The following is a 24300-nucleotide window of genomic DNA, read 5'->3' as shown; positions in this document are numbered from 1 at the left end:
CTCCTAGATTCCCTGGTTGGATTTCATCAGCTTTTTATAATCAGTCCCACAGTGCACTTGAAGATACCTCTGGTATTAGAAGTGGATTTATATTCTGTGTATTATACTATAAAATTAAACTTCTTCTTTGAGATTCAAGCTTTCTTCATTTTTCCCAAATGCCTATCAAGACAGTAACCATCATTCCACATATTTTCCTAAAGTTAAGATTTATCTATTCTATCTTAACTGCTTCTATTTGCATACTCTGAAACAGAGTAGGAAAACAAATTACCACTTACCTCATATTTGCATGGCTCTTAACATTTGCCTATTATCAAGTGTGCATGACACATCCCATTATAGGTCAAAACTTTCAGTTGCTTACAATTTTGCCAAACTTTAACCATCTGGAGCGAAATCTTATCCTCAGGCTATTTTTTCTTCCTCCCTAGATGACATGGTAAAGAAGCGCCCAAGAAAAAAAGTCTGGGGATAATGTGGGGGATTTTTAAGCCGTGATGCCATTTCTTTAAGAGGTCCTAGTGACCTTACACTTGGAAGCAAAGACTTGCGGATGTCCAGGGTAATCATAAATAAATGCTAAGCCAGATCATAAAATGAATTATAGTGGTTTTGTGGGTTTTTTTCTCTTTGTTGCAAGTAATTCAATGAATCCAGAAAGCAAATAACAGTTAGAAATGCCATGCTACCACAGTGCTGCATTATTAACAAGCTGGTTTATATTCACATTATTAAATAATCTCACTTCTCTACATAAGTCCTGTTACTCTTCCCTGGCTGGAAATCCAAAGGCTAGAAACCAAATTTTCTTTATATACAAATTTTCCTCATATATACAAACTGTTATTCTGCAGTTTGTGGAATTTTATTGATATTTGTTCAAACTGAAAAAGCCTTTCAAAAATGAGTTCACACATTTGCTACGGATTTGCTAGAATTCCTTAAAATTCCTTAAAGACTCTTGTCTCCTCTCACCATAGTCCAGACTGAAGCCAAAAATTTCAATCACAACTGCATCTTTGGGCTGTTGCTGGGCAGATTAAATCTGAATACAAACCATGAATTGAGATCAAGGAGAAGTTTTCTTTGATAATGCATAGAATCACAGAATGGGTTTGGTTGGTAAAGACTTTCAAGGTCATCGAGTCCAACCATCTATCCAGCCCTACTAGGTCCAACACTAGACTACAACATCTGCTCTTAAACACCTCCCGCAATGGTGACTCAACCACCCCCCTGGGCAGCCTGTTCCAATATCAGACAATCCTTCCAGTAAAGAAATTTTTCCTAATATCCAACCTAAACTTCCCCTGACGCAACCTCAGATCATTTCCCCTTGTCCAATCCTTTCCCCTTGTCCTGTCACTAGCTACCAGAGAGAAGAGACCAGCCCCCACCTCACTGCAACCACCTTTTAAGGTAGCTGTAGAGAGCGATGGGGTCTCCCCTCAGTCTCCTTTTCTTCAGACTAAACAATCCCCATTCTCTCAGCCCCTCCTCATAAGATTTGTCTTCCAAACCCTTCATCAGCCTTGCAGCCCTTCTCTGGACATGCTCAAGCACCTCAATGTCCTTCTTGTAGTGAGGGGCCCAAAGCTGAACACAGCACTCCAAGTGCAGCCTCACCAATGCTGAGTACAGAGGAGGGATCACTTCTCTACTCTTGCTGGCCACACTGTTCCTGATGCAGCCCAGGATGCCATTGGCCTTCTTGGCCACCTGGGCACACTGCAGACATGTATGTGGCATGTCTAAGTCAAAGGCAAAGAAGAGTGGAGACCCAATGGCTGAGAGTACGTTGAGAGAAGTAATTTTGAGAATCCTAGAAATGAAGACTAGTTGAAGCACTATCTAGACGGATCTTATCTAAAAAAACTTTGACTAAACATGCTGTATTATTCCTCCAGTTCTTCACCTGAGCAATGACTAGCGTGTTTCTACTCAAACTGTTCTGAGACACCAGATCAGTACTTCTCTCTGATCACACATGTTGATATTAAGCATAGAACGCTGAATCATAAAAGACAAATCACAATCCTCTTTATGAAATACTCAGATCCAGGTATTTCAAGTACTCTACAACCAACAGATACTTTCAGAATTATGAGGTGCATAAGAACAATGGAGATTTCATGACAAAAGTGATATATGTTAACAGACATTCAGTTGACAATAAATAAGCTCCAAATGCACTTACATCTAATTCCTTATGAAAATTACCCACTAAAAGTTAAACTATCCCTGTCAATTCTGCAGTTTGTAAAGGGTATCACCAAATTGTAAAGGTTACTTTGTCCCTTATGGGTGGAAAAACAAACAAGGACCACCCTTCCTAGGATCCTGTTTATTTTTAAATCTCCCCCCATTCATCTTCCTGGCTTTTACTTAACAAAATCAGCATGTTGAAAACCCTTTTCTTGGTGTTTTGGTAACAAGCGCAGACTGCGTCTCCGAATTCCTCCTACCAAGACTAGGCAAGAATTCCCAACTATATGCTCTATAATCATTAGCCAGACTGCTTAACGGTTTAAGCCCCAGGCAACCAGGCCACTGCCTCGCACCAGTCAAAAGCAGAATTTGTTGCCCAGTGAACTGCATTCAGATCACTGGCAGTTCCCTAAAGACAAACGAACAACTATTGTAGCAAACAAAAACCATAGGACGTAAGAGGATGTGAACAAGGATTTCTGGTAAATCTTCTTGCAGATACTTGAGGCGGTATCAGCCCCCGGAAAGGCCCTTTCCCAGTATCTCTGTGGCTGAGGTCATAATTCCCATCCAGCAGAACAGCAGAAGGCAAACTGTATCCCTGCTTGAGCTGCCCAGATTCACAGTGCAGGGCTTTCACACAAACCAGTCTTAGCAAACTGTCTGTACTGACAAGACTGAATTTGTTCCCTTAGGTGCAGTGTTAATAACTGAGGGAAGTAAGTCTTAAATCACCTCAGCTGTATTTGTAAAAAGGTTTATGTCAGAGCCCCAGATCTTTCACAAAAAAACCCATCTTTTACATGTCAAAATACCTCAGAGCAGATGAGTCCATTCAGGGACCAGGTAAGTTGGAAAAAAAGTACGCTGACTGTCACTTAATTGGCTGAACAAGGTGTTGGCATTCCTCCTTACCTTATTCACTGGGAGGTTCAAACTAGCCCCCAGGCAGGGAAGTGAAGGCATGCAGTTTGAACATGTGTTCTCCCAGTGCTTTCACACCAGAGCCTATGTTATCTGGAAAGTTCACCTGAAATGTTTTAATTTCTTTGGAAGTTAGACACATTTCTCACTGTCCACCCAAAATACTAAGTATACCACTGCCTATTGAATTAAACACAGATTCCTCCTATTTTACATATATAAACATGCAATATATAGCTAAGAAAAAGACGAGGAACTAGATCTGTTATGTATAGATGGTTTTACATAGACCCCTCAAATATGTTTTGGACTCCTGTTCAAGACTATGCCATGGAAAATCCTATGTAAGATGCATTTGACTCACTATTTAAAATACATCTCACTAGATCAAACAAAAGGTGACCTATGATTCAGCACTAATAAAACCCACATGTTTTGGGACTGCTCCCTTGCCAGTTTGCTCTGGGAAATAAAGAATTTATGTTTTTTTTCCTATCAAATCATAGAATCATAAGATGGTTTGGGTTGGAAGTGGCCTTAAAGATCATCAAATTCCAACGCCCCTGCCATGGGTAGGGGCACCCTCACTAGAACAGGCTGCTCAAGGCTCCACCCAACCTGGCCTTCAACACTTCTAGGGAAGGGGACAGCCACCACCTCCCTGGGCGACCTGTGCCAGCTCCTCACCACCCTCATAGTGAAGAATTTCTTCCTAATGTCCAATCTAAATCTACCCCCTTCCAATTTAAAAACATTCTCCCTCATCCCATCACTACATGCCCTTTGAAAAAGTCCCTTCCCAGCTTCCCTGTAGGCCTCTTCAGGTACTGGAAAGCCACTATATAGTCTACCCTGAACCTTCTCTTCTCCAGGCTGAACAACTCCAACTCTCTAAACCTGTCTTCATAGGACAGGTGCTCCAGCTCTCCAGTCATCTTTGTGACCCTCCTCTGGACCCATTCCAACAGTTCCATGTCCTTTTTATGTTGGGGACTCCAGAACTGAACATGGTACTCCAGGTTGGGTCTCACAAGTGCTTTCATAACAAATCATCACACCATTTTAAGCTGGAAAGACACTAAATGGAAGCTAAACAAATACACGAACTTAATGTCGTCAGAGGAGTGAGAGACTACTGTTAACAGGAGTGGAAATGCAAAAAGGTAATCCATGGCTGAAGACTGAGGCTCCAGACTTGGTAAGTTCAGCAGCTATGGGAAGGACATATGCTCTATCAAAAAGGTCAAAGGCATTTTCAAATATATGGGTCACTTCCCTGACAGAAGACAATTTTGTGTGTAAAACTTACTACTTATTTTACTCTATGGTTGAGATAAATGATACCAAAAGATAACTTGGGGTATTTTTAATACATCTATACAATCAGGCATTGAAATGTGCAACACATTAACTGACTTTTTAATCACTCATCTGTACTATGCATTGTTATAAAACATCTGGGCTCCCCTTAGCTTTGCTATTGACTGCTTTCTTCCACAGTTCCATTTCTACCCCTGCTCACAGTGTGATTTTTTGAAGCACTGCCCCCTTAACTGTCATTTCACTATAGCAAACTGTAAGTCTATCAGATGGATGAACACTACACACCTTGGTTCATTATTACAGCAGACAGAACTACATGAAAATTAGTCTGCTAACAATTCAATTGCCAAGGTGTTCGTACTTCAATACAAAACTGAACAACAGCTTTCACTGTGTTAGAAGTATCAGCAACTTGCACTCTTTTCTATTTATTTATAGTCAGTAATACACCATTCATTATTTTGAAAGTTCATTCAAAGCAATTACTAAGTGGATTCTCTCACAGAAAGAAAAATGGAAGATTATTTTTTTTTAATCCTTCTCAAAGTTTCCAGACTTACTTTACATGTCTGTTGCTAACTCAACTAAAATAAACAAATCTACTATTAAAAACATACCAAGCACACAATCAAAATGAAGGAAAAAAGCAAACTGATTAATGTTTCATATCTGAAGTCATTTCCTTGCACCTGCGGCTCCCATATTGGAAAAATACTACAAACACCGCTGAAAACAAGACTAGTATTCAGAACATGGGCAATTATTTTCAGTGTTTTTACTTTCCTTCATCGTCACAATTCCTAGAGCTGTGAACTTTTACAATTATTTTGGACAAGGTGAAAGTAAAACACATGATATTTAAGCTTAGCATTTGCACCTCTATTTATTTTAAATCTTTTACCCACTTAAGCACCGACAGCATGTTTTTTCAAGAAGGAACTCAAACTTGGTACTAACTTGACTTCATTGCTTCTGCATTTCCAATTCCTGCTGTGATTGCTTATCTACCTATACCAGGCACTGACATACATATAATCTTTCTTACAAAGAAAGTAAATGCATTTACAATTAGATATAGCCCTATCCCATTTTAATTTTTAAAATATTGACCAAACAACTGGATGATGTTAAAATTCCTTCCTTAGCAGCTTCAATGGGCGCTGGCTGGATTTAGGCTGATGTGAAAAAAGGTAAAAGCACAAAACGCTCACCATAAAAGTTATATAGTACACAGCTCTTTCTCCACCAAGTCAAGTATTTTTAAATGAAGGAAACTGTCTTTTTTTAACGTACATTAAGCACATAGCTACAGACAGACCGCACATATTCAAATAAAAACTAGACTAAGAAACCTGAAATAAAAGCATTTGAATAATTTGCTTGAATGATTAAAAACACTGAATAATATTTTATCCAACAACCAAAATGGTTGGTTTGGGTACCAAAAAAACATACAGTGTGTCATCTGGAGTTAGATAAGCTACAAATTGACATTGCATAGCAGAATCCTGGACAATGGGAGAAGTCTCTAGTAGTCCAACTCCAAGGCAATCTAGGTATCATGACTAATAGTACAGTGTGCTAAGATATTTTGCAGCATTTTAACAGTCTACGGACACAACTCATATCAACATCCCGTTTTCTTTATCAAAATGCGAGCACCTTTCTTACCACCAGGTTGAAACACTGGGGTGCCTCATGGGCTTAGAAGTTTCATGATTCCCGTAACTTTAGAAAAAAGTTTCCAGCTGCGAAGCGTCATGTTTATGACTGTGGACACCATAATGTAGATGAGGCTCATATAGTCACTGGCACTTTCCATACTTTGCCAAACATTACTGCTCAGGGTCTCAGTAACATGGTACAGGAAACAGCTGCAGCAGTAGAAATGTTAACTCCCTTAATAACCAAAATGTTCCTCTGCAGGGCAGACCTGCTGCACTAGAGCTACTATGCCTACCTTCTGAGTGATCTGACATATGACAGAATCCACAGTCTGTGGGTTATTTGTAAGATACATGGCCACACATCCCACCCCCTAACAGTAAGATTCAAAACAGCAAGTGCATGACTGAAAAATCACCGTGGCTGGAAGAAACAGCAAAGTGTTAGGCCCCCACTCCTCAAAATCAGAAGCCCTTGCTGTGTTCCAGTAAGGGAGACCTTTATCATCATCCTGAATTCCCTCAAAGATTTCAACTGTTAACTCCAGAAAAGACAGCCTCTAGCAAAGAAGCTGAAGCTGAAGAAGCTCTCTTCCCCTGACCCTCACTCTCATCCACTGCTCTTCTAGTGCTATTTGTTAAGCTGTGCCTTTTGTTCCAGGGCTGGTTTTAACCGTGATGAGCTAAGAGACCTGGTTCACAGACACCCCAACGCATGGTTGTCTTCACAGCATTACAGTAGCAACCCGTTCAAGCTGGATCCATCACCAATGATGGGATTCATTAGAACTTTGGGTTCAGAGACATATGCCATTCTCTTCTCAAAACAAAACACCTGAGGACAAAACAATCTCCCTTTTAGTGTTATAGCCAGTGGTTACAGGGCTCTCTCAGAAAGACAGAGGGAGGCTGTCACCCTCTTTATCACCCCGGGTGGGTTCTCTGTGTTACAGATGGTACAATATGCTGTGGTGTGACTTGCTCAATCTTCTTTTTGAAGCTGCTCTGCATTGTCTGGAATAATTATACACCGTTGCTGCCAGCAAGAGGAAAAACTAAGTCTGCAGTTCACATGATTAATGTATGCAGCTGGACTTAGGGAGGGCAGATTCCTATTCCTAATTCAACATTATTTTCTACAACCAAGGCTTCACCAATCCAGGAAGAAATCCTGTTTTATGAGAACAAATGATCTTAGGAGTGCACTATCACTGCACGGTATCACTGCCAAAGAAACTCTTCTGAAAGAAAGCAGCAGCACATACTGAACATCCCTTTTAGATTAATACTTCAGTATCAGAATGTTTTAGAAAGCATGGGAGTATGGACCATGCTTCCATCTTCCAACACTTGAAAGGTGCCTGTAAGAAAGCTGGGGAAGAACTGCTCACGAGGGCATGTAGCACTAGTATGAGGGTTAACAGTTTTAAACTTGGAAAGGGATTATATAGATTGGGTATTAGGAAAAAGTTCTTCACTATGAGGGTGGTAGATCACTGGAACAGGTTGCCCAGTGAGGTAGTGGAGGCCCCATCCCTGGAGATATTCAAGGTCAGGCTTGATGGGGCTCTGAATGACCTGATCTAGTGAAGAAGTCCCTGCAGAAGGTCCCTTCCAGCCCAATACATTCTATGATTCTATGAGGAAACAGACTGTGCAAATACAAGCACTGAATAAAGCAGCATGCAGAGGAAGGAAATAAACTCAGAAAAATAAACATGCATGCACTGTTCTGCATGCATGCACTGTTCTGCAGTTTTTCAGTTACATTCCTATTCTGTGTTTCTTCTCTATCAGAAACAGAGAGGTATCAGGGAAATTACTGACTGATCACAACCAAAACCCATGAGCTAAAAGACTCAATTCCAGCACAATGAATGACCCTATCTTTGAGAACACCTGCACCTATGTTCACCTATTGACCTTTCAAAGTACCAAGTTTACAAACCCCAAAACCACCTGTTGTTTACTTTACCAGATACTAGCAGGGTGTCTGTTTTATGTATCACACTGAGAAAAATGTTCTGGCTTCTATCAGGTATGAATTTCTCCAATATTGCCAAGTTACAACTGCCTCTTTCTTTTCACCACAACCAGAACTGGCAATTTAGACAGTCAAACCAAAATGTTAGGTCATTTCCTTTTTTGAGAAAGTGAGGAGGAGCCCCAAGCACAGTACCTGAGAAAGGACAAGCTGCCCATGGAACTTATGGACAAATTTTTGTAAAGATGCAAGGAATGAAGCCTCTCCAATTGTCCTTGCTAGAGACCGCAGAAGGAAATAACCCTGTAAGAAATCAAGCCAGAAACAAATAGGATGCTATGAATTCACTGATGTCAGGAAGAAAGAAGTCTTTATTGTGTCAGCAAAGCAATCTCAGTAAAAGTCAGATGACAACACTCACCTTCAAATAGTGAACCTGCATGAAGATTTTTTCTGCTTTAAGACCATGTTTGACAACAGATGCCCCAGACTCACTCAGTTCTCCTGTACTCTCCTTTTTGGGCCTAAAACGGTAGCACACTAATTAATATTGGATAAGTCAGAAGAAATTATTCACACAGTACACATTCTCATAGTTGAAAGCATCGTAAATGTCATAGTAACTTTAGACACCTGTGAGTAGTTCAGTCTTTTTCTTTACCCTACATAAATATCTTGGCTTAGAAAAACAAACAGATTTCATACTTCTAATGCAATTTTGTATGTAGCTGACCAGACAGCTGGGGTACAAATGAAATCCATCACTAACTTGATATACTCTTCTCAGTGCCAGCATGACATCATGTTGCATGCAATTCTACAGTGCACAGACACATTACAAACAAACAAAAAGAAGGAAAAGGAGAGACAGGATGGGAAGGGGAGTCACGTTCAACTAGGTATTTCTCTTCTCATGCCTAAACACTACCTTAACGGCTTACACAAATATACTTGCAAGAATAACCTCTTCCATATGCATGCAATACACTGCAGAAGAAATAATGTTCTCCTTTTCATTTTTGCCATTTGGGGTTGGAAGAAAAGTAGTTGAAGTTTTAAAAGAGCAAGACTTTGCTCACACACAAACAGGTTTGTGTGGTCCTGCCTTTCAGAGCTGCTGCCTGCTGGAAAGACACCTCTTTTTTTTCATACCGTATTTCTTTTTTCACAGGTAGCCTACAAGATGCTATTATAACATGTTATCAGATATCCATAAAAAGAAGCAGCAGGATGCTGATGATCGGTTTTCTGAGTGGCTTTTACCTAGTCTGCACAGGTATTCATTTCCTGGAACAAAAGTTAATAGGGTCAGCTGACAAGTTTTGGGCAGAGTTTTCCTGCTGTCAGAAGAAAGCACAGAAAGTCAAACGATTGTCCACAAAGGAACAGAAAAGTAAGTAAAGAATAAGGTTATTCTTGGGAAGAGTGGATTGGTTGATTTTTTTGTTTTTCTTTCTGACATAATTGGCAAGAAGTAACAAACAGTTTTCATTTACTTTTAATATGCTTGAACCAGCCTGAACCAGCATAGGTCTCACTGCAGACTCAAAATCCAGTGCAATGCCAAGACTGAAACTTTCTCTCTTACATACCAACTCAGGAAAACACACAGACATACTTTCAGAAGGAAGAAGAAAGAAGAGAGAAGAAGGAAAAAAACCCAGTAAACATTCAAAGTCCATGCCACAAAAATAGCAGAGAACATTTATATCTGACTGAAACCAGTAGAAAATCCTTAAATGCAACCACAGGGAACCAGAGACAACAGAAAGAAAGAGATTGACAGAATCCGAGGCTGGCATCACATTCATCTTCTGAACTTTTTTTCACATATTTTTAAAATGAGAAAGCATTTGTCATTCCTTTGTATTGGCATTGAGAATACCAATATGCAAAAGGTCCTTAATGCAGCGACTTATGTCTACTAACTGCGCAGGTCAATAGAAAGCTAAAGTCAATTTCAAGATAATTCGATCCTTCCTTAGTTTGAAACTACAATGGATATTTTGACCCCTAGCAAAATGGTTTTAAAAGCTTACACCACATGCACATTAAAAGTAACAACTACATAATTAACTTGAAATATGAAAGATGTGATTCCATAATGTAGAAAATGGAACAATACATCCAGATAAATCTTACATCACAAGAACCAATGTTCCTTAAATAATTCATTTTAAAACAAACAAACATAAACCCCGGTGTCTGTCAATCAGTAGTTGTGTTGGTAGCAGCTGTATGACTGCTAGCAAAAAGGTTGCTTTTGTATTCACACCTACCATTAAAGTGCACGCCTGCAAATGTAGAACTTGATTGACTCAGCTTAACATAATTAATCAATAAGCATGAAAGAATATTTATGCAAAGTTGGTGACACATTTTCAGATTACATGAAGCCACAGTGAGGAATTTCTATATTGGCAAAGAGTGCTCACATATAGAAGGCTTTTAAGGTCTTACTGGGAAAGCACAAAAAGAAAGGAAGACCTCAAAATGAATAAAATGACAACAGTCTTCCAAAAACATTTAAGGGTCAGTTATATAGAAGACAGGAATCAATTTGTTCTTCAATTTCCCTCGGTAAAAGCAAAGAAGAAATCTACATTATTTGAAAGAAACAAATTTTCAGTTCTGCATTAGGAAGCAATTTTTAACTGCTGACACTAAAACAGCTCAGCTGCGTAACACAGAAACATTGTACTGATGGTTTCAAAGACCAGTGAGAAACTGGGCAGGGAGAAACCAAATGAGGTTTAATAAAAGCAAGTGTAGAGTCTTGCACCTGGGAAGGAATAACCGCTTGTATCAGTACAGGCTGGGGGATGACCTGCTGGAGAAGAGCTCAGTGGAGAAGGACCTGGGGGTCCTGGTTGATGACAGGTTGGCCATGAGCCAGCAGTGTGCCCTGGTGGCTAAGAGAGCCAATGGGATCCTGGGGGGCATCAGGAGGACTGTAGCCATCAGGTCGAAGGAGGTGATCCTCCCCCTCTACTCTGCCCTGGTCAGGCCCCACCTGGAGTATTGTGTCCAGTTCTGGGCTCCCTGGTATAAAAAAGACAGGGATCTGCTGTAAAGAGTCCAGAGGGCTACAAAGATTATTAAGGGCCTGGAGCATCTCCCCTACGAGGAAAGGCTGAGTGAGCTGGGGCTGTTCAGCCTTGAGAAAAGAAGACTAAGAGGGCATCTTATTCATGTTTATAAATATCTCAAGTGTGGGACACAGGGGGAAATGGCCAGCCCCTTTTCAGTGGTCTGTGGAGACAGGACAAGGGGCAATGGCTGCAAGTTGGAGCACAGGAAGTTCCGCACCAACATGCGGAAGAACTTTTACACAGTGAGGGTGACAGAGCCCTGGGACAGGCTACCCAGGGAGGTGGTGGAGTCTCCATCTCTGGAGATATTCAAGACCCGTCTGGATGCCTCTTTGCGCAATGTGAGCTGGGGAGCTGCTTTGGCAGGGGGGTTGGACCCGATGATCTCTTGAGGTCCTTTCCAAACCCTATTATTCTGTGATTCTGTGATATCAGCAAAAACCTGCTTAAGATGCTCCGTGTTTACTGCCTGCATATGAGGGTAGGAGAGTGGTCTACATAATCTCTTGAAATCTGTCTTTGTACTTCTATGATTTTGTCAGTGTAAGGCTAACGAGTTAGGATTAGCAGACTTCTTTTTTCCCCATCAAGGACTGTGGGGAGACAAGCAGAGGAGATGTCAGGCAACCACTAGAGATAAAAGACTGCAGCCAACTCCCGAGACATCAGTCAGGATGGCCCAGATAGTAATCATTAGCAAAGCCAGGATCCTTTTTTTTTTTTTAATTTGATGTCTTTAGCTATGTAAGAAGAAGTCTTGAGATCAGCATCTGGTACCTGAAGTCCAAAATCTTGTTTAAATAGCACTACTGGTCGTTTCTAAAGAGAAAGGTTTAAACAGTACATGATGATGTTTTTTCTTTGTTTTTTTAAAGCTTTATTCAGCTTGGCAGTTAGATACCATACTCCTGTATGTGCTTGCCTTCAGCCACCCAAAGTGAATATGTCACAGCTTCAAACAGTGAACTTTGTGCAGGAAATGGCCTTTTCTTCCTCCTGAACAGAGGCTCTTGTAAACTGCTTAGAGACATTTCATATCAAACTAAATCCCATGGTTTTTTGAAAGCTTTCTAAACAAAGAGAAAAGCAATTGCATTATACAGAAGATGAATAACCTAGGCAATTTAATTTGACTTTTCTTTTTTCTTCAGAAGGAAATAAGGAAATGCAGTGGATATAATCAGATGATTTGGATGCACATCCTTTGAATGGAGAAAATGGTGGAAAAATGGGAGACCGAGAACGCTGAAAAGCAAAGATTACACTGTCATACTGTTACCTTAAAACTTGCAGCTCTTCTTCAGAGTTCTGCACCTCATCTCTGAGTCGTCGCCAGCGAAGTAAAGCTTTCAATTCCCGTTGCCCTTTTACTTCATCCTGTGACAGCTGTGTAGTGCATAAAAACCACAGATCACTGAGGGCTGTTTCTCAGAAAAGAATAGTCAGTTTCAGGAAAAGAGGGTTTTTTTGTTTCCCTTTGACATGCAGAAGATGAAGGAAACACTACCAATATCTAATTTAAAAAAAAAAAACAAACAACAACAACAAAAACCTCTATGGTTGCTGCTATATGAGTTAATAGCAGCACTAAGGAACACAGAAGCTTTGCTGTATTCATCAAATCAAAAATTTGTTACATATTTCTGCCTGAGGAGAAATGAACATGTTGATTTTGCCTTCAGTGACTGGTGATAAGTGTACAGTATACAGATACCTGGCGTACCAGGCTTGGCAGCATCTTTAATTTTCCCAAACTTGAAAGCAGAGATGCTGTGTGTCCTGACTTCACTCCTCTTTCCTTCTACTTCTGACACACTCGTGAAAGCTCCCTGTTGCATTTTCCCCCATTTACATAATACTGAGATGCATGTTTATGAAATAAATGCCAGTTTGTCAGCTTACAAATAACATCTAATCTACCCTTCTCTGTTCTAAAAAGAAGATGGGAGATAGCAAAACCAGCTGCTATTAACCTCTACTACACCAATATTTTGGTCACATGAAATTACTGTCAAGCAACATAGAATATATTTCTAATCCTACAAGTGCATGTCACCAAAACAACTTGTTTATTCTAAAAAGGAAAAAAAAAAGCACGTAATACTACATTTTCTGACCTTTTAAATTAACAAGGGCACTAATCACCCTGTTTTGTTGCATAGTCGTGTCCAACCAGCTACACGGAAGGTGTCTACTAGAATGCAAATGCTTTCAAGTGACTCACAGAAGTACAGAATTAATATGAGCATGTCACAGCAGAGAATTGATGCTCAATCTAAGGGCAGAAGTTAGTTTTAGGACCAGAAGGGAAAAGCAAAGTGTTTCAACAGCCTTCCTTTCATTATTTTCTCTTTCCAGAAACACAGTGACAAAGAGTTGTTTTGTGTGGTGCTATAAACACGCCTGACACTTTACAAAATGGCAGCTCAGAAGAGCGCACAAAATCAGTCATCAGTCCCCCCTGCTCTTCCACAGATGGGGCTCTGCAGACACAAGGGGCAGAATCAGGGCCTGACACAAGCACAGGAAGAAATAACTAACACGTGACACACATCACGTAGCAGAGGTACAACTAGGTAAGAACTGGACCAGGAAACCCCTTACTAGCTGACATTCAATTTATGAGCCCTTCACTTTAAGGCAGGCAATGATTCCTAAGCCTCTGACATGAAGGTAACTCTTGCTGGGCAGTGTAAGAGAAAAAAAGTGTACGTGCTGGTGCCCCATTTTGTCATTTTGTTTTATTTCGAAGTATACTTCTTGGCTGTCCAAAAGGGAAAACCAAACTGCTTTCATTAGGTAACTGGAATATTACAATACTCAGTAAGACTCTCATGATTATTCTGGTTTCAGGAACACGATACAGGTGTAAAGAATGCAGAGCAACTGTTTGATAGCTGAACTGAGTCGTACATTTGTGGGAAGGTAGTCATTGGTAAACAGATGTTTCCAATCTCATTTGCAATATCTTCTGCCTCTGTAAAGATTAGTGTTCATTGTGGATCAGGAAAGATTTTTTAATTTTTTTTTAATCAAGTTATGATGCAAATGCCAGAAGACTTACATTCATGATACAGAAGGTTTAATTTATATCTAAGTCACAGCAGGGTATATAATTCTGATTTCCACATAATTCAATTGAGGAGCGATGTATTGACACCTTACCTGTTGTGCCCTAGCCCAAAATATGTCTTCTAAGAAAGTGGCAAACCCTTCACTTATCCACTCTTCAGTCCAATCACGAGCACCAATGGCCAGTCCAAACCAAGCATGAGCGATTTCATGGCACACGCGTGTTCCACAGAGATGGCTCCCTCCCGGTAATACACTTTGTGACAAGAAGATGATGTGTGGGCTGCACAAGAGGAATGAGTGACAAAATTCATTACTGGCCTGTTACAACATGCATTGCATGGCCATATTAACATAGGGTCTTTATTAGCCTTGTCAGCCTGTTACCACTATCTGCATGCTAGGTCATGACTAGACAGTTTATAGCTCAGACCTTTTTAGGAATTGCGTCATACTTTACTACTGGTTGGCAGAGAACTACACTAAAATTCTGCCAAGCAATTGTTTTGTATTCTGCCATCAAACAGCTATTACCTGTAATGAGCAACTTAAATCAAAGTTTTATATTTTTCAAATTACAAGACTGATTTGTTTCAATACAAGCATTTATATACAAAACCCAGATAATAAAAGATAACCAGGTGTAAATACAAGCAGCGAGTATTTATTGGTTAAATGATCAAAGCTGGACAAAAATAAAACAGAAACATTTTATAAAGAAAACAAATCACTATCCCAAAGCAAGAAGAGCCCGTACAAGTGCATACACACACGTGCTTGTTAAAACTTAAGCTGAAAAGATACCATCTGATGATAAGGAGTTGATCATTTCTGCAAACGCAGAAAAGAAACGCATATTTTACCACAAGCACAGAACTGAGAAGCAGGCTCAATATTCACTAATATCTGCTTTCCACAACAGGGGAGAACAACCTGATTTGCACTGACATAGAAGAAGAAATTTGGGGAAAAAACTCAGGAATTATTGCTCTGCTATTGAAAACACTTACACGAGGTTGCAAGTTACTGCAGTTCTGAACTCATGTTCCGCTGCAAGGCAATTTCTGTTATGCTTATTGAGATCATAGACATTAACATCTCAAAACTTACATAATTTTTTTAATTGTTTCTAGGAAATAAAAGTAGCAGAATTAAGCCTCTGACAGACATGCAAGACTGAAGGGGTGATGTGCCATGTATGTGAGAAGCAAGGGTATAAACCCAGACCACCATCTGCGAAGTATTCCTGCACTAACCCTCAGCATCCACCATCTGCATTTCAATTGTTTTCTCTGCCTGGGTTAGAAAGGAAATGAAGCATAATGGTAGTACCTTCAAGAACACAGGTCTTCAAAACTACGTATATAGCCTTCCAAGCAAGGGAGGGGAGCATATGACCTTAAGACATTTCCAAGAGTCACATACTATTTGTCAGCGTTCCAAAGAGCTTCCCCACCCACCCTGCCCTTCCATTCAAAATGTTAAAACACCCACAGTTTTCTTGCAACCAGTTGAATGCCTGGAACTGAGAGGACAAAATATGAGACACACTTAAACAGAAAAACACACTCAGTAAGCATCTCCTTATAAACAACAGTAGTCATCCAGCAAAGCAAGTTAGTACATTTCAATCAGCCAGCATTTTAAGAAACAATCTAAGAAATTAAAGCACAAACAGAGGAATCAAGTCATAGAGAATAAAGCAAGCAAAAAAAAACAGCAGCTCTCCAAATCTTCGCCAAAAGCAATTCTGATTGAGAGAGGGGAGGGAAGGAGGAAGGGAGCAAGGGAAAGTGCAAGCACAGAAGCTGCAGAACATGGTGAACCTTTTATTATAAAGCCCCTGATGAGAAGAATAACTACCGTTTTGGGGGTATTAATTTGGTCAGTTGTAAGAAATTGACCCCTAACTGTGGCATGGGTACAGTGCTACAAAGAAACATTGCAGAAATGGACAGAGTAAATAACATTCCAGGCATACTGCTGGCACTGTTTCAGCCACTCGGTTTAGCAGAAGTATCTTCCTGCCTTGCAAACAGGCTCACAGAAGGGTCTGCATTTTAAGTCTACTGTAAGTAAATACACAATAAAGGTAAAGATTATATTTCCTGCTTTCCTCAACCACTTAAATAATAGAAGTGCCAGGTTTGGACAATCTTCTCCTTTATTGAAGGATTACAATTAATTTGGCTAAAGAATAAACATACCACCTTCTATAGGCCCAAAAAATAAGATCAAGTGCTGCAGCAGAATTACAGTTTAGAGTCCAATTCAGATCCTCCTTTAGTAACAGATACCACCACAGAGCAGAGCAAATCTCCCATTTATCTTTAAAATAACTTTATCAAGGACTGAACATGTTTCTGTAGTATGTGCAGCATCTTTTAGCTAGCAGAGAAGTTTGATTCTGTGTCTTATTTTAAAATACAGATTCTCTATTTCCAATACGTTTGAATACCAGAAACTGCGTGACCTCTACTGATACAAACCACACTGACATTTTCTTACATCATCTAGGATGTGCAATGAATAACATACTATGTTCCTGAAATACTCAATAATTCAAAAAAGTGTCAATGTGAAAAATAAGATAATCAGGATGATGATTAAATGGAAATGCCAAAAACGTGTTTGGTATTTTGTTGGTTGTTTTTGGTTGGTTGGTTTGGGTTTTTTTAACCAGAATAGGAATTTGGCTCACTTACCATCCACTTGATTTACTAGGAACAAATTGCAAGGCTTGGTATCTGCTGCTTTCATTGGAACTGAGAAGGAAAGAAATCCATTCATACACTAGGAACAGACAAAGGTGATTTACCTCAGCAATTACATCAAGACCTGATGATGTGTGAACAGCTTATAAATGCCTCTAGCTGTTATCTTTTCAAGCCTGGCCCGATTTTCTGAGGCAGGCCAGAACAGACTAGCTGGAGGTGGTAAGGAAGATAGGAGGAAATCTCTCCAACTTAACAAAAAAAATAAAAGCCCCACCAGTCCTTCCCAGGAAGCTGGACAAGCTCCCAAGGGCTCTTGCTGAAAAAGAAGTTAATGACTTGTTTTCAATAAGTATATACTTGGTTACACTTCTAAAGCAGGTGGTTATTATTCTAACCAGAATCACACCCTCATAACTTAGAGCTCTGTATCATTTGACTGAATGACAGTTTCCTCTCCTAAATAAACTTCAGCTAAGGGAAATCTCAACACTGTAACTACAAATGCATATGAAGGAAAATCTGAGCCCCAACCATAAAGAAATTTCTGTTGTGAAAGGCTGAAGGGTTCTGATATTCCAACCAACCAAATCCACCCATGCAATTTTCTTAATAAATGGTTTCTAACAAATAAATAGATTTCAACAGGTCCTACAGTTCTGAAAAGTAATCTAACCCATCAAGAGGCCAAATCTCTGAAAACAATTTTGCAAAACTTTTTCTTAGATTTTTTTTTTTTATTATTTAGATGCAGGTGCCACTTTGCACATGGGCTGCTGCAGTTGCTGTCTTTGGCTGCTCACACATAAAAAGATGAGACACATAGCACCAACTCCAGCCAAATGTATGTGCAAGAACCTAAGTACAAATTTAAGCTAGGAACATGAAGCTCATGTCTAAGACACTTGTTCCATTCCTTCTGCAGAAGTCTTTCCCTCTTAACACACAGGGATTTGCAGATATATTTTCTTTGTATTTATTGAAGTAACAGAGCCAAGACCATATTAGCTGGAAAATCATGCTTCTGGAGTCAAAAGTAGCACCCAAAATTCACTATTACAGATGTAATTTATTTAATTGTTTTTTCATGTTTTGATAGTACTTCACATACTGCATAGCTTTTCCTGTTAGCAAAAGGCAGTCAGATAGTAAATGGGTTAGAGAGTTACTGTACTTCTAGAAATTCCCTCCTTATTCTGGTAGAAGGGAGTAGTGGAAATATCTCTAAGATATTTTCATAGGAACACATAAAAATTAAGACATACATTTCAAGATTACTGCAAATTGAGACAGTTAGACAATTAAATGACAGCTCCTTACATACAGTTTGTGCAACCTCTCATCAGCTGCCTTCAACCTACATTATTCCGGTGACACAAAGAAAAGTATTAGCATAATACCTGTGGTATCTACATCAGTCTTTTAATGTTAGCTTAATTTATCTCTGAGAACACTCGTGCTATTGGAATGTGGGCACTAGCACACGCAACATCCACATACTTACCTGTATAGTCTCCAGCAGTCTGGTCTATGTTAAAAGTCCAGTACTTTTGAGAGAACTAGACAGACAACTTTTTTTGATCTTCTAGGTTTATAGTCTACTAGAAACTCGAATATATGTGCAGATACAGTTATAGAGAGATGGTAGTTTGAACACTCCGAAGATTGTTCCAGAAATAACGGAAACTTCATAAAGTTTTCCCTTCCTACAATCATAGTGAGAAACCAACAAGTGACTGGAAGTTACTGCTGAAAGTCATCCTACTGTTTCCCTAGGGAGAGGAATTTCAATCCGTTCCATTTGATGGCAGTGACAGCAATAGATGCCCAGAGCTAAGAGAAGGATCACAAGTCAGCAGGAGAGCACCTGAAGGACCACCTCAAATGCCTCTATGCAAATGCATGTAGTATGGGGAACAAACAAGGAGTTGGAGCTGTGCACATGCCTGTGGGACTATGATCTTACTGGAACCAGGTGGGATGTCTCCTATGACTGGGGTGTTGGGATGAAAGGATACAGGCTCTTTAGGAGGAGTAGACAAGGCTGGCAAGGAGGGGGTGTTCCCATCTACATCAGTGTCTTATGTAAGGTAAATAATATTGTTCTGGGTTTGGATACGATAGAGTTAATTTTCTTCCTAGCAGCTGGTGCAGTGCTGTGTTTGAGACCAGTGTTGATAACACACTGATGTTTTAGCTGTTGCCAGGCAGTCAAGGGCTTTTCAGCTTCTCATGCTGCACTGCTAATGAGAAGGTAGGGGGCACCCAGGAAGCTGGGAGGGGACACAGCCAGGACAGCTGACCCAAACTGGCCAAAGAGGGTATTGCATGCCAATTACATCACGCTCAGCATAAAGGGGGACTGGTGGAGGAGGAGTGCATGGCTTCAGGTTCGGGAACTGTCCATCTCTGGGATGGCTCTGAGCTGTACAGTCTGAGTTGTATGGTTTGCTTTGAGGTCCTGTTATTGTTATTTCTCCCTCCATCTGCCGTCCCAGTAAACTGTCCTTATCCCATCCCATAGTGTTTGCCTTTTCCTTTTTCCTTTCCCCTTGCCCCCCCGCACCCCCCCACAAAAAAGGGAGAGCAGCATGTGGTGCTCAGCTCCTGGCCAGGGCAAAACCACAACAGTCCTCTTTGGTGCCTAATGTGGGGCTCGAAGGGTTGGGATAACAGTAGATCGGACCTGACTGCATTAAAAATAAGACTGCAGTAAGTATTCGTTGTATTATTGAATCGCTGGTCACAACGATGCTGTGTCTCGCCATTGGGCTGTGGTATTTAGAAACTCCCAGGATTTGTGGCAGGTGGCAAATTGCCTGCTGTTGTACAGAAAGGAAAGCAAGGGTAGAAGGCTACAGAGGTGTCAGAGAGGTAAGACGGAATTAGATTCAAATCCTCAGCTCCCATCAAGAAACTTTTATCCGGATTTTTCTGAAACCTTGTGCCCTGCAAAGCACAAAGTAACGTATTTCTCTCATAAAAATCAAGTACACAATAACTCAACGTAACAAATGGCTGCAACACACACAAAAATCATACAGCCAACTTCCAAAGAGAAACACCCTGTGAGGATTAAAGCTTTTCCTGTTGTATATCAGGGAATGAATTTTTCATATTAACTCATTTAGTGAACTGATTTAGGAGCCAGTGAAAGTAAAATGGCTCCATAAATGAAAGCACCTGTTTCACTCTTAAAAAAACCCCAAACCCTCTCTATATTCTACGAAGCTCCATTTTTATCTTCACACTTCACATGCAATTGCTACTTGAAAAGTATTGACACTGCTAACAGTGAAAATAATTTGTGAATCAGTGACACCAATTTCTAGATCCCTTACTAAGTATTCATAGTACAAAATTACATTGTTTCATGTCAGATGTTTCCAACCAAGTTATAAGAACTACTCATCTCAGTTAGCATATTTTTTTTTCTTAAAAACCAGACAGATTTGGAGTCAGTCTAGAGTACTTCAGATAAAGAGCAAAGAAGGCAAGGTCAAGAAAATAAAAATATTTCTAGTTCAGATTGTTCTGCAAATAGTATCTTAGGATATAGAGATTTTTACAGAAGTATCTTTTTTTTGTTTGTTGATGCAAACATGACAACAATGATAAAACATCTCAACTCTTGCTGATGTATGTAGTGTCACAAAAGAGATTCATCTGAAGGGAAAATTGTGTTCATGTCTGAGGAGCCTGAGGAAATACCATGTTCCCACTAATTTCAGTAAGAACTTGATATACACATATAAATGCAATATTTGGGTTACATTCTGGATTTGCTAAATTCCAGATTTCATATGAAACGTTTACCATATTTTCTCTGAGTGCTTTCAAATATTAGAAGATGATCAAATGAAGGAAAAGAAGTTCTGCTATTAACCATTTGCAAATGTTTAATAGCATAACTGTGTGGAAAGTCTCTATTAGATGCATGCATTTATATTAATTCACTCTCATTTAAAACTGATTTATAAGACTAGAACCACAAAATAAACCTTAAGCACTGCTGAAATGAAAAAAAAGTGGACTGAAAATAGCAAAAGACGGATATTGATAATTGTAATTAATTATTTTAATTGATCATATTATTTTAACAAGAAAAGGGCAGTGGAAACAGATATAGCACTCATTTTATAAACACAAAATTATTTTGTGTGAGAGTAATTTTTTCAGGCTCATTTTCATATGCTACATGGAAAGCTATAAAAAAGAATCTCTTGTTTTATATTAGAAATGCACATAGCATTTGTTTGAAAGCCTTTTCGAGCCGGTCTTTGTGTTCTTGCTAAAATGATTAATACGATGAACATCTCTTAACAACATTCCTCAGTCCCAGTCTAAATGATGAAATTTGTCACTGATGGATGATATTATTTGATCATGGATGGATTTCATTATTTGTAGCTTTCCATCACTGTTATTACTGGAAGACTTGGCTTCCTTTTACTACATCATGAAGTTTCTGGCAGATATTAACACCGCTGAGAGCCAAAGTGCAAATAACCAACTATGACAAATAGTCAGACAGAAAGAGCAAAATCTATCTGCTTCGCCATGCTAAGGAAAAATTCACTCAAGTTAAGGGCCTATACATCAGTGGTCTCAAAAGGTGATAAGGACAAGACAAAATCAAGAATGGATCCTCTCCACACCCCCATTTAATACATTAAAAAAAAAAAAGCTTTTATCCACACATACAAGAACAAAACAGCCACCAAAGAGCAGAACCAACAAGAGAAAAAGGAAAAGAGATTCCTTGTTCATCAAGTTTTTCAGGATTCTTTTCTCAATGTAAAGCTCCTGGTATCATTTATCTAAAAGCAGCAAGGAAATGAAATCTGCTCGAAGGCAAAAGTGGTTCTTATTAAATCTCTACAAAATACAGCTAGAGTAGCATCACAAAACAAAACAAGCCTAAGGAATGCCCTTGCTTTTTAAGGGTTCCTATCACAAATACTTCACCTACAAACCAAGAAAACTCCAGATATATCCCTGAATCCCCAATATTACTGGAGGACAGTGCTACAAATCCCTGGTATTTCCAAGAAAAAGTAAATAAAAAAGGTAAAGCTCAGAGTTGGGTTAAAAAAAAAAAAAGAACTTCTCAAATCATAACAGAGGCACAGATCCAGTTCTTTCAAATTTTTAGTTCCTATCAAACATAACCTTGCTTCTTGTGCCAACTACAAATTCAGAAGCAAACAATGAGATTAAAATAATTGTCCAATTTGCATGTGATCTAATTTTTGCCCATATACAGTATCACCCACAATTCTTGCTTTTAATAATCAGTACCTAGAAATCCATTTTCTGAAGCCTTTCATTTTACTTAAAGAATGGGTGCAAATCAAACACTGTCAAGTCTGTTCTCATTTTGAACATCCCTGCTAACATCCATTTCTACTATGCCTTTATCCTCTCTATATACCAATGCTACAACACTCTGTGTCTTAAAATTGGTTCAGGCAGTAGAAATTAACTAATCGTACTATCATACATTACCTGCTTTTCTTACTGTTATCATCTATGAACAGCATGTGAACTGATACAAAATGCATGCTTTCATTTTACTGAATGAAGATCCAATGCTCCTTCTTACACTGATTAATGAGATACATGTTGTTAGCCAAAAAAAGAGAGAACAACACAGAAGAATACGTTACAGCTTCAAAATTATTTTCTTAGTTTATTCTGTGCAGCAGCTATACAAGCCTTCTTTTTTGTATGCATTGGTCAATAAGATATCTGTTGTGCTTTTGCACAAAGAACAAAGATGCCTTTATCAATTCTCAAAAGTCTGTAGGACAAACCATTCATGCTGTCAAACCCCCTAAAACCCTTTCAGCAAATAATGAAATCCATCAGTGACAAATGTCAACATACTGATTTGTTAAATACAGAACAAAAGCAACATTCAGAAGAGGTGCCTCGTTTCATGTTATATCAGCCCTTCAATTTGTAACAACTTTATGGCAGCCCACAGATCATGCAATATTAAAACAGAACGGCATTATAATTATTAAAACTAGAACAATCCATTCTTCTCACAATAAATGCTTAATAGTTCAACAAAACAGTAAACAAAATCTTTTGGGAACATCAAACTCTCTGCAATGCATTCATTTTCCTCCTTTTTGGAAGATTATTTCCAAGTGAACTATTACACACACAGATTCTCTTTCACACACAGCCACATTTATTGTGCTGGTGGAAAAATAAGATTAAATTACATCATATCCAGTGATAGAAGAGCTTCAGTGTGCTTTATCCATTATACAGGACATCCAGCTATTATCATAGAATCATATAGCAAAGGGACGGTTTTGCTGGAAGTAGCAAGTGGGCTGTTATTACTGAATCACACAGCAAGGGACAGCTTAACTGGAAATAGCTGGATGAGAACTGCCTCAGTGTTTTATAATATTAAGCCTAACCTACTAATGAAACCGTCTCCTGTTGCATCTTCTATCAATTTACCTTTTCATACATTGCCAAATTTGTTTCAGTCCATCGTAAGGACTAAACCAGTATTTTCCCTGTTGTCTAGGAGGCTGCCACAGAATACATTTACCTATTCTTTCTGAAGACGCCTAAACATCTATATTCTGGAAGCAGCAACTGCATCCAGCATTTCTTCTGGAGACTTCCAACACTGGCCTGATAACCTGTGTCCCATGAATTCAGCAAAAAGACCTTGAAAGCAGAATGGAGATTTTGTATTTGGGAAAACACTACGGCTAACAGTGTTTGTAACAATATCTTTCCAAGTCCACAAGGAGAGAGTGAGATGGTTTCCTGCCTTGCAAGACCACAGCAAATAAACCTACAATGGGTAATATAGCAGTTTTGTGTCAGTTTTCGAATAGGAAACACTTAAAAATATGAACTTCATACTGAGGTCATATTCTGGATTCAAACTTCCTGGTCTGTATTGTCCTCACAACCTCTTAGCAAAGCCACAGGTAGAAACAAGCAGCTGTTAATCTCTCCCTGGCCTGACTCTACAAGAGATAGCACAGTGTCTCTACCCGTGCGTTTCTGCTGCGCTCAGTTCCAAGGTCTGGAGGGGAATCTTGTTCTTCAGTGACATCACCTGCCAAGAGCTATCACTCTACAGCTATACCTCCAACAGGTTTAAATTTAGTTAACTGAGAACTGACTGCAAATATTACATTTATACTAACACATGACAATCGAATGTAGCTGTTTCTTCTCAGGAAGCACTGGAAATACCTCTGTGACTGTAGTGTATTCTTTATTCTTTTTTTTTTCTGGGAACTTAAGGAATCTGCATTTACACATATGCACTG

General features: G+C 39.3%; 1 protein-coding gene across 1 annotated transcript in view; it reads right to left on the bottom strand.

Moving 5' to 3' along the window:
* AOPEP (aminopeptidase O (putative)) overlaps positions 1–24300 on the bottom strand; it is a gene marked incomplete at its 5' end in the record, with an annotated part of 184133 nt that overhangs the window by 102078 nt on the left and 57755 nt on the right. Inside the window, 4 exons of the mRNA XM_084278581.1 lie at positions 8302–8409; positions 8528–8630; positions 12478–12584; positions 14364–14553. Coding sequence (XP_084134707.1) covers positions 8302–8409; positions 8528–8630; positions 12478–12584; positions 14364–14553 — 508 coding nt within the window. The remainder of the gene's footprint in view (positions 1–8301; positions 8410–8527; positions 8631–12477; positions 12585–14363; positions 14554–24300) is intronic.

Source organism: Gallinula chloropus (assembly GCF_964237585.1).
Source record: "Gallinula chloropus genome assembly, chromosome: Z".
Lineage (NCBI taxonomy): Eukaryota > Metazoa > Chordata > Aves > Gruiformes > Rallidae > Gallinula > Gallinula chloropus.
The sequence above is the reverse complement of the archived record's forward strand: the minus strand, read 5'-3'. Positions and strand labels throughout refer to the sequence as shown.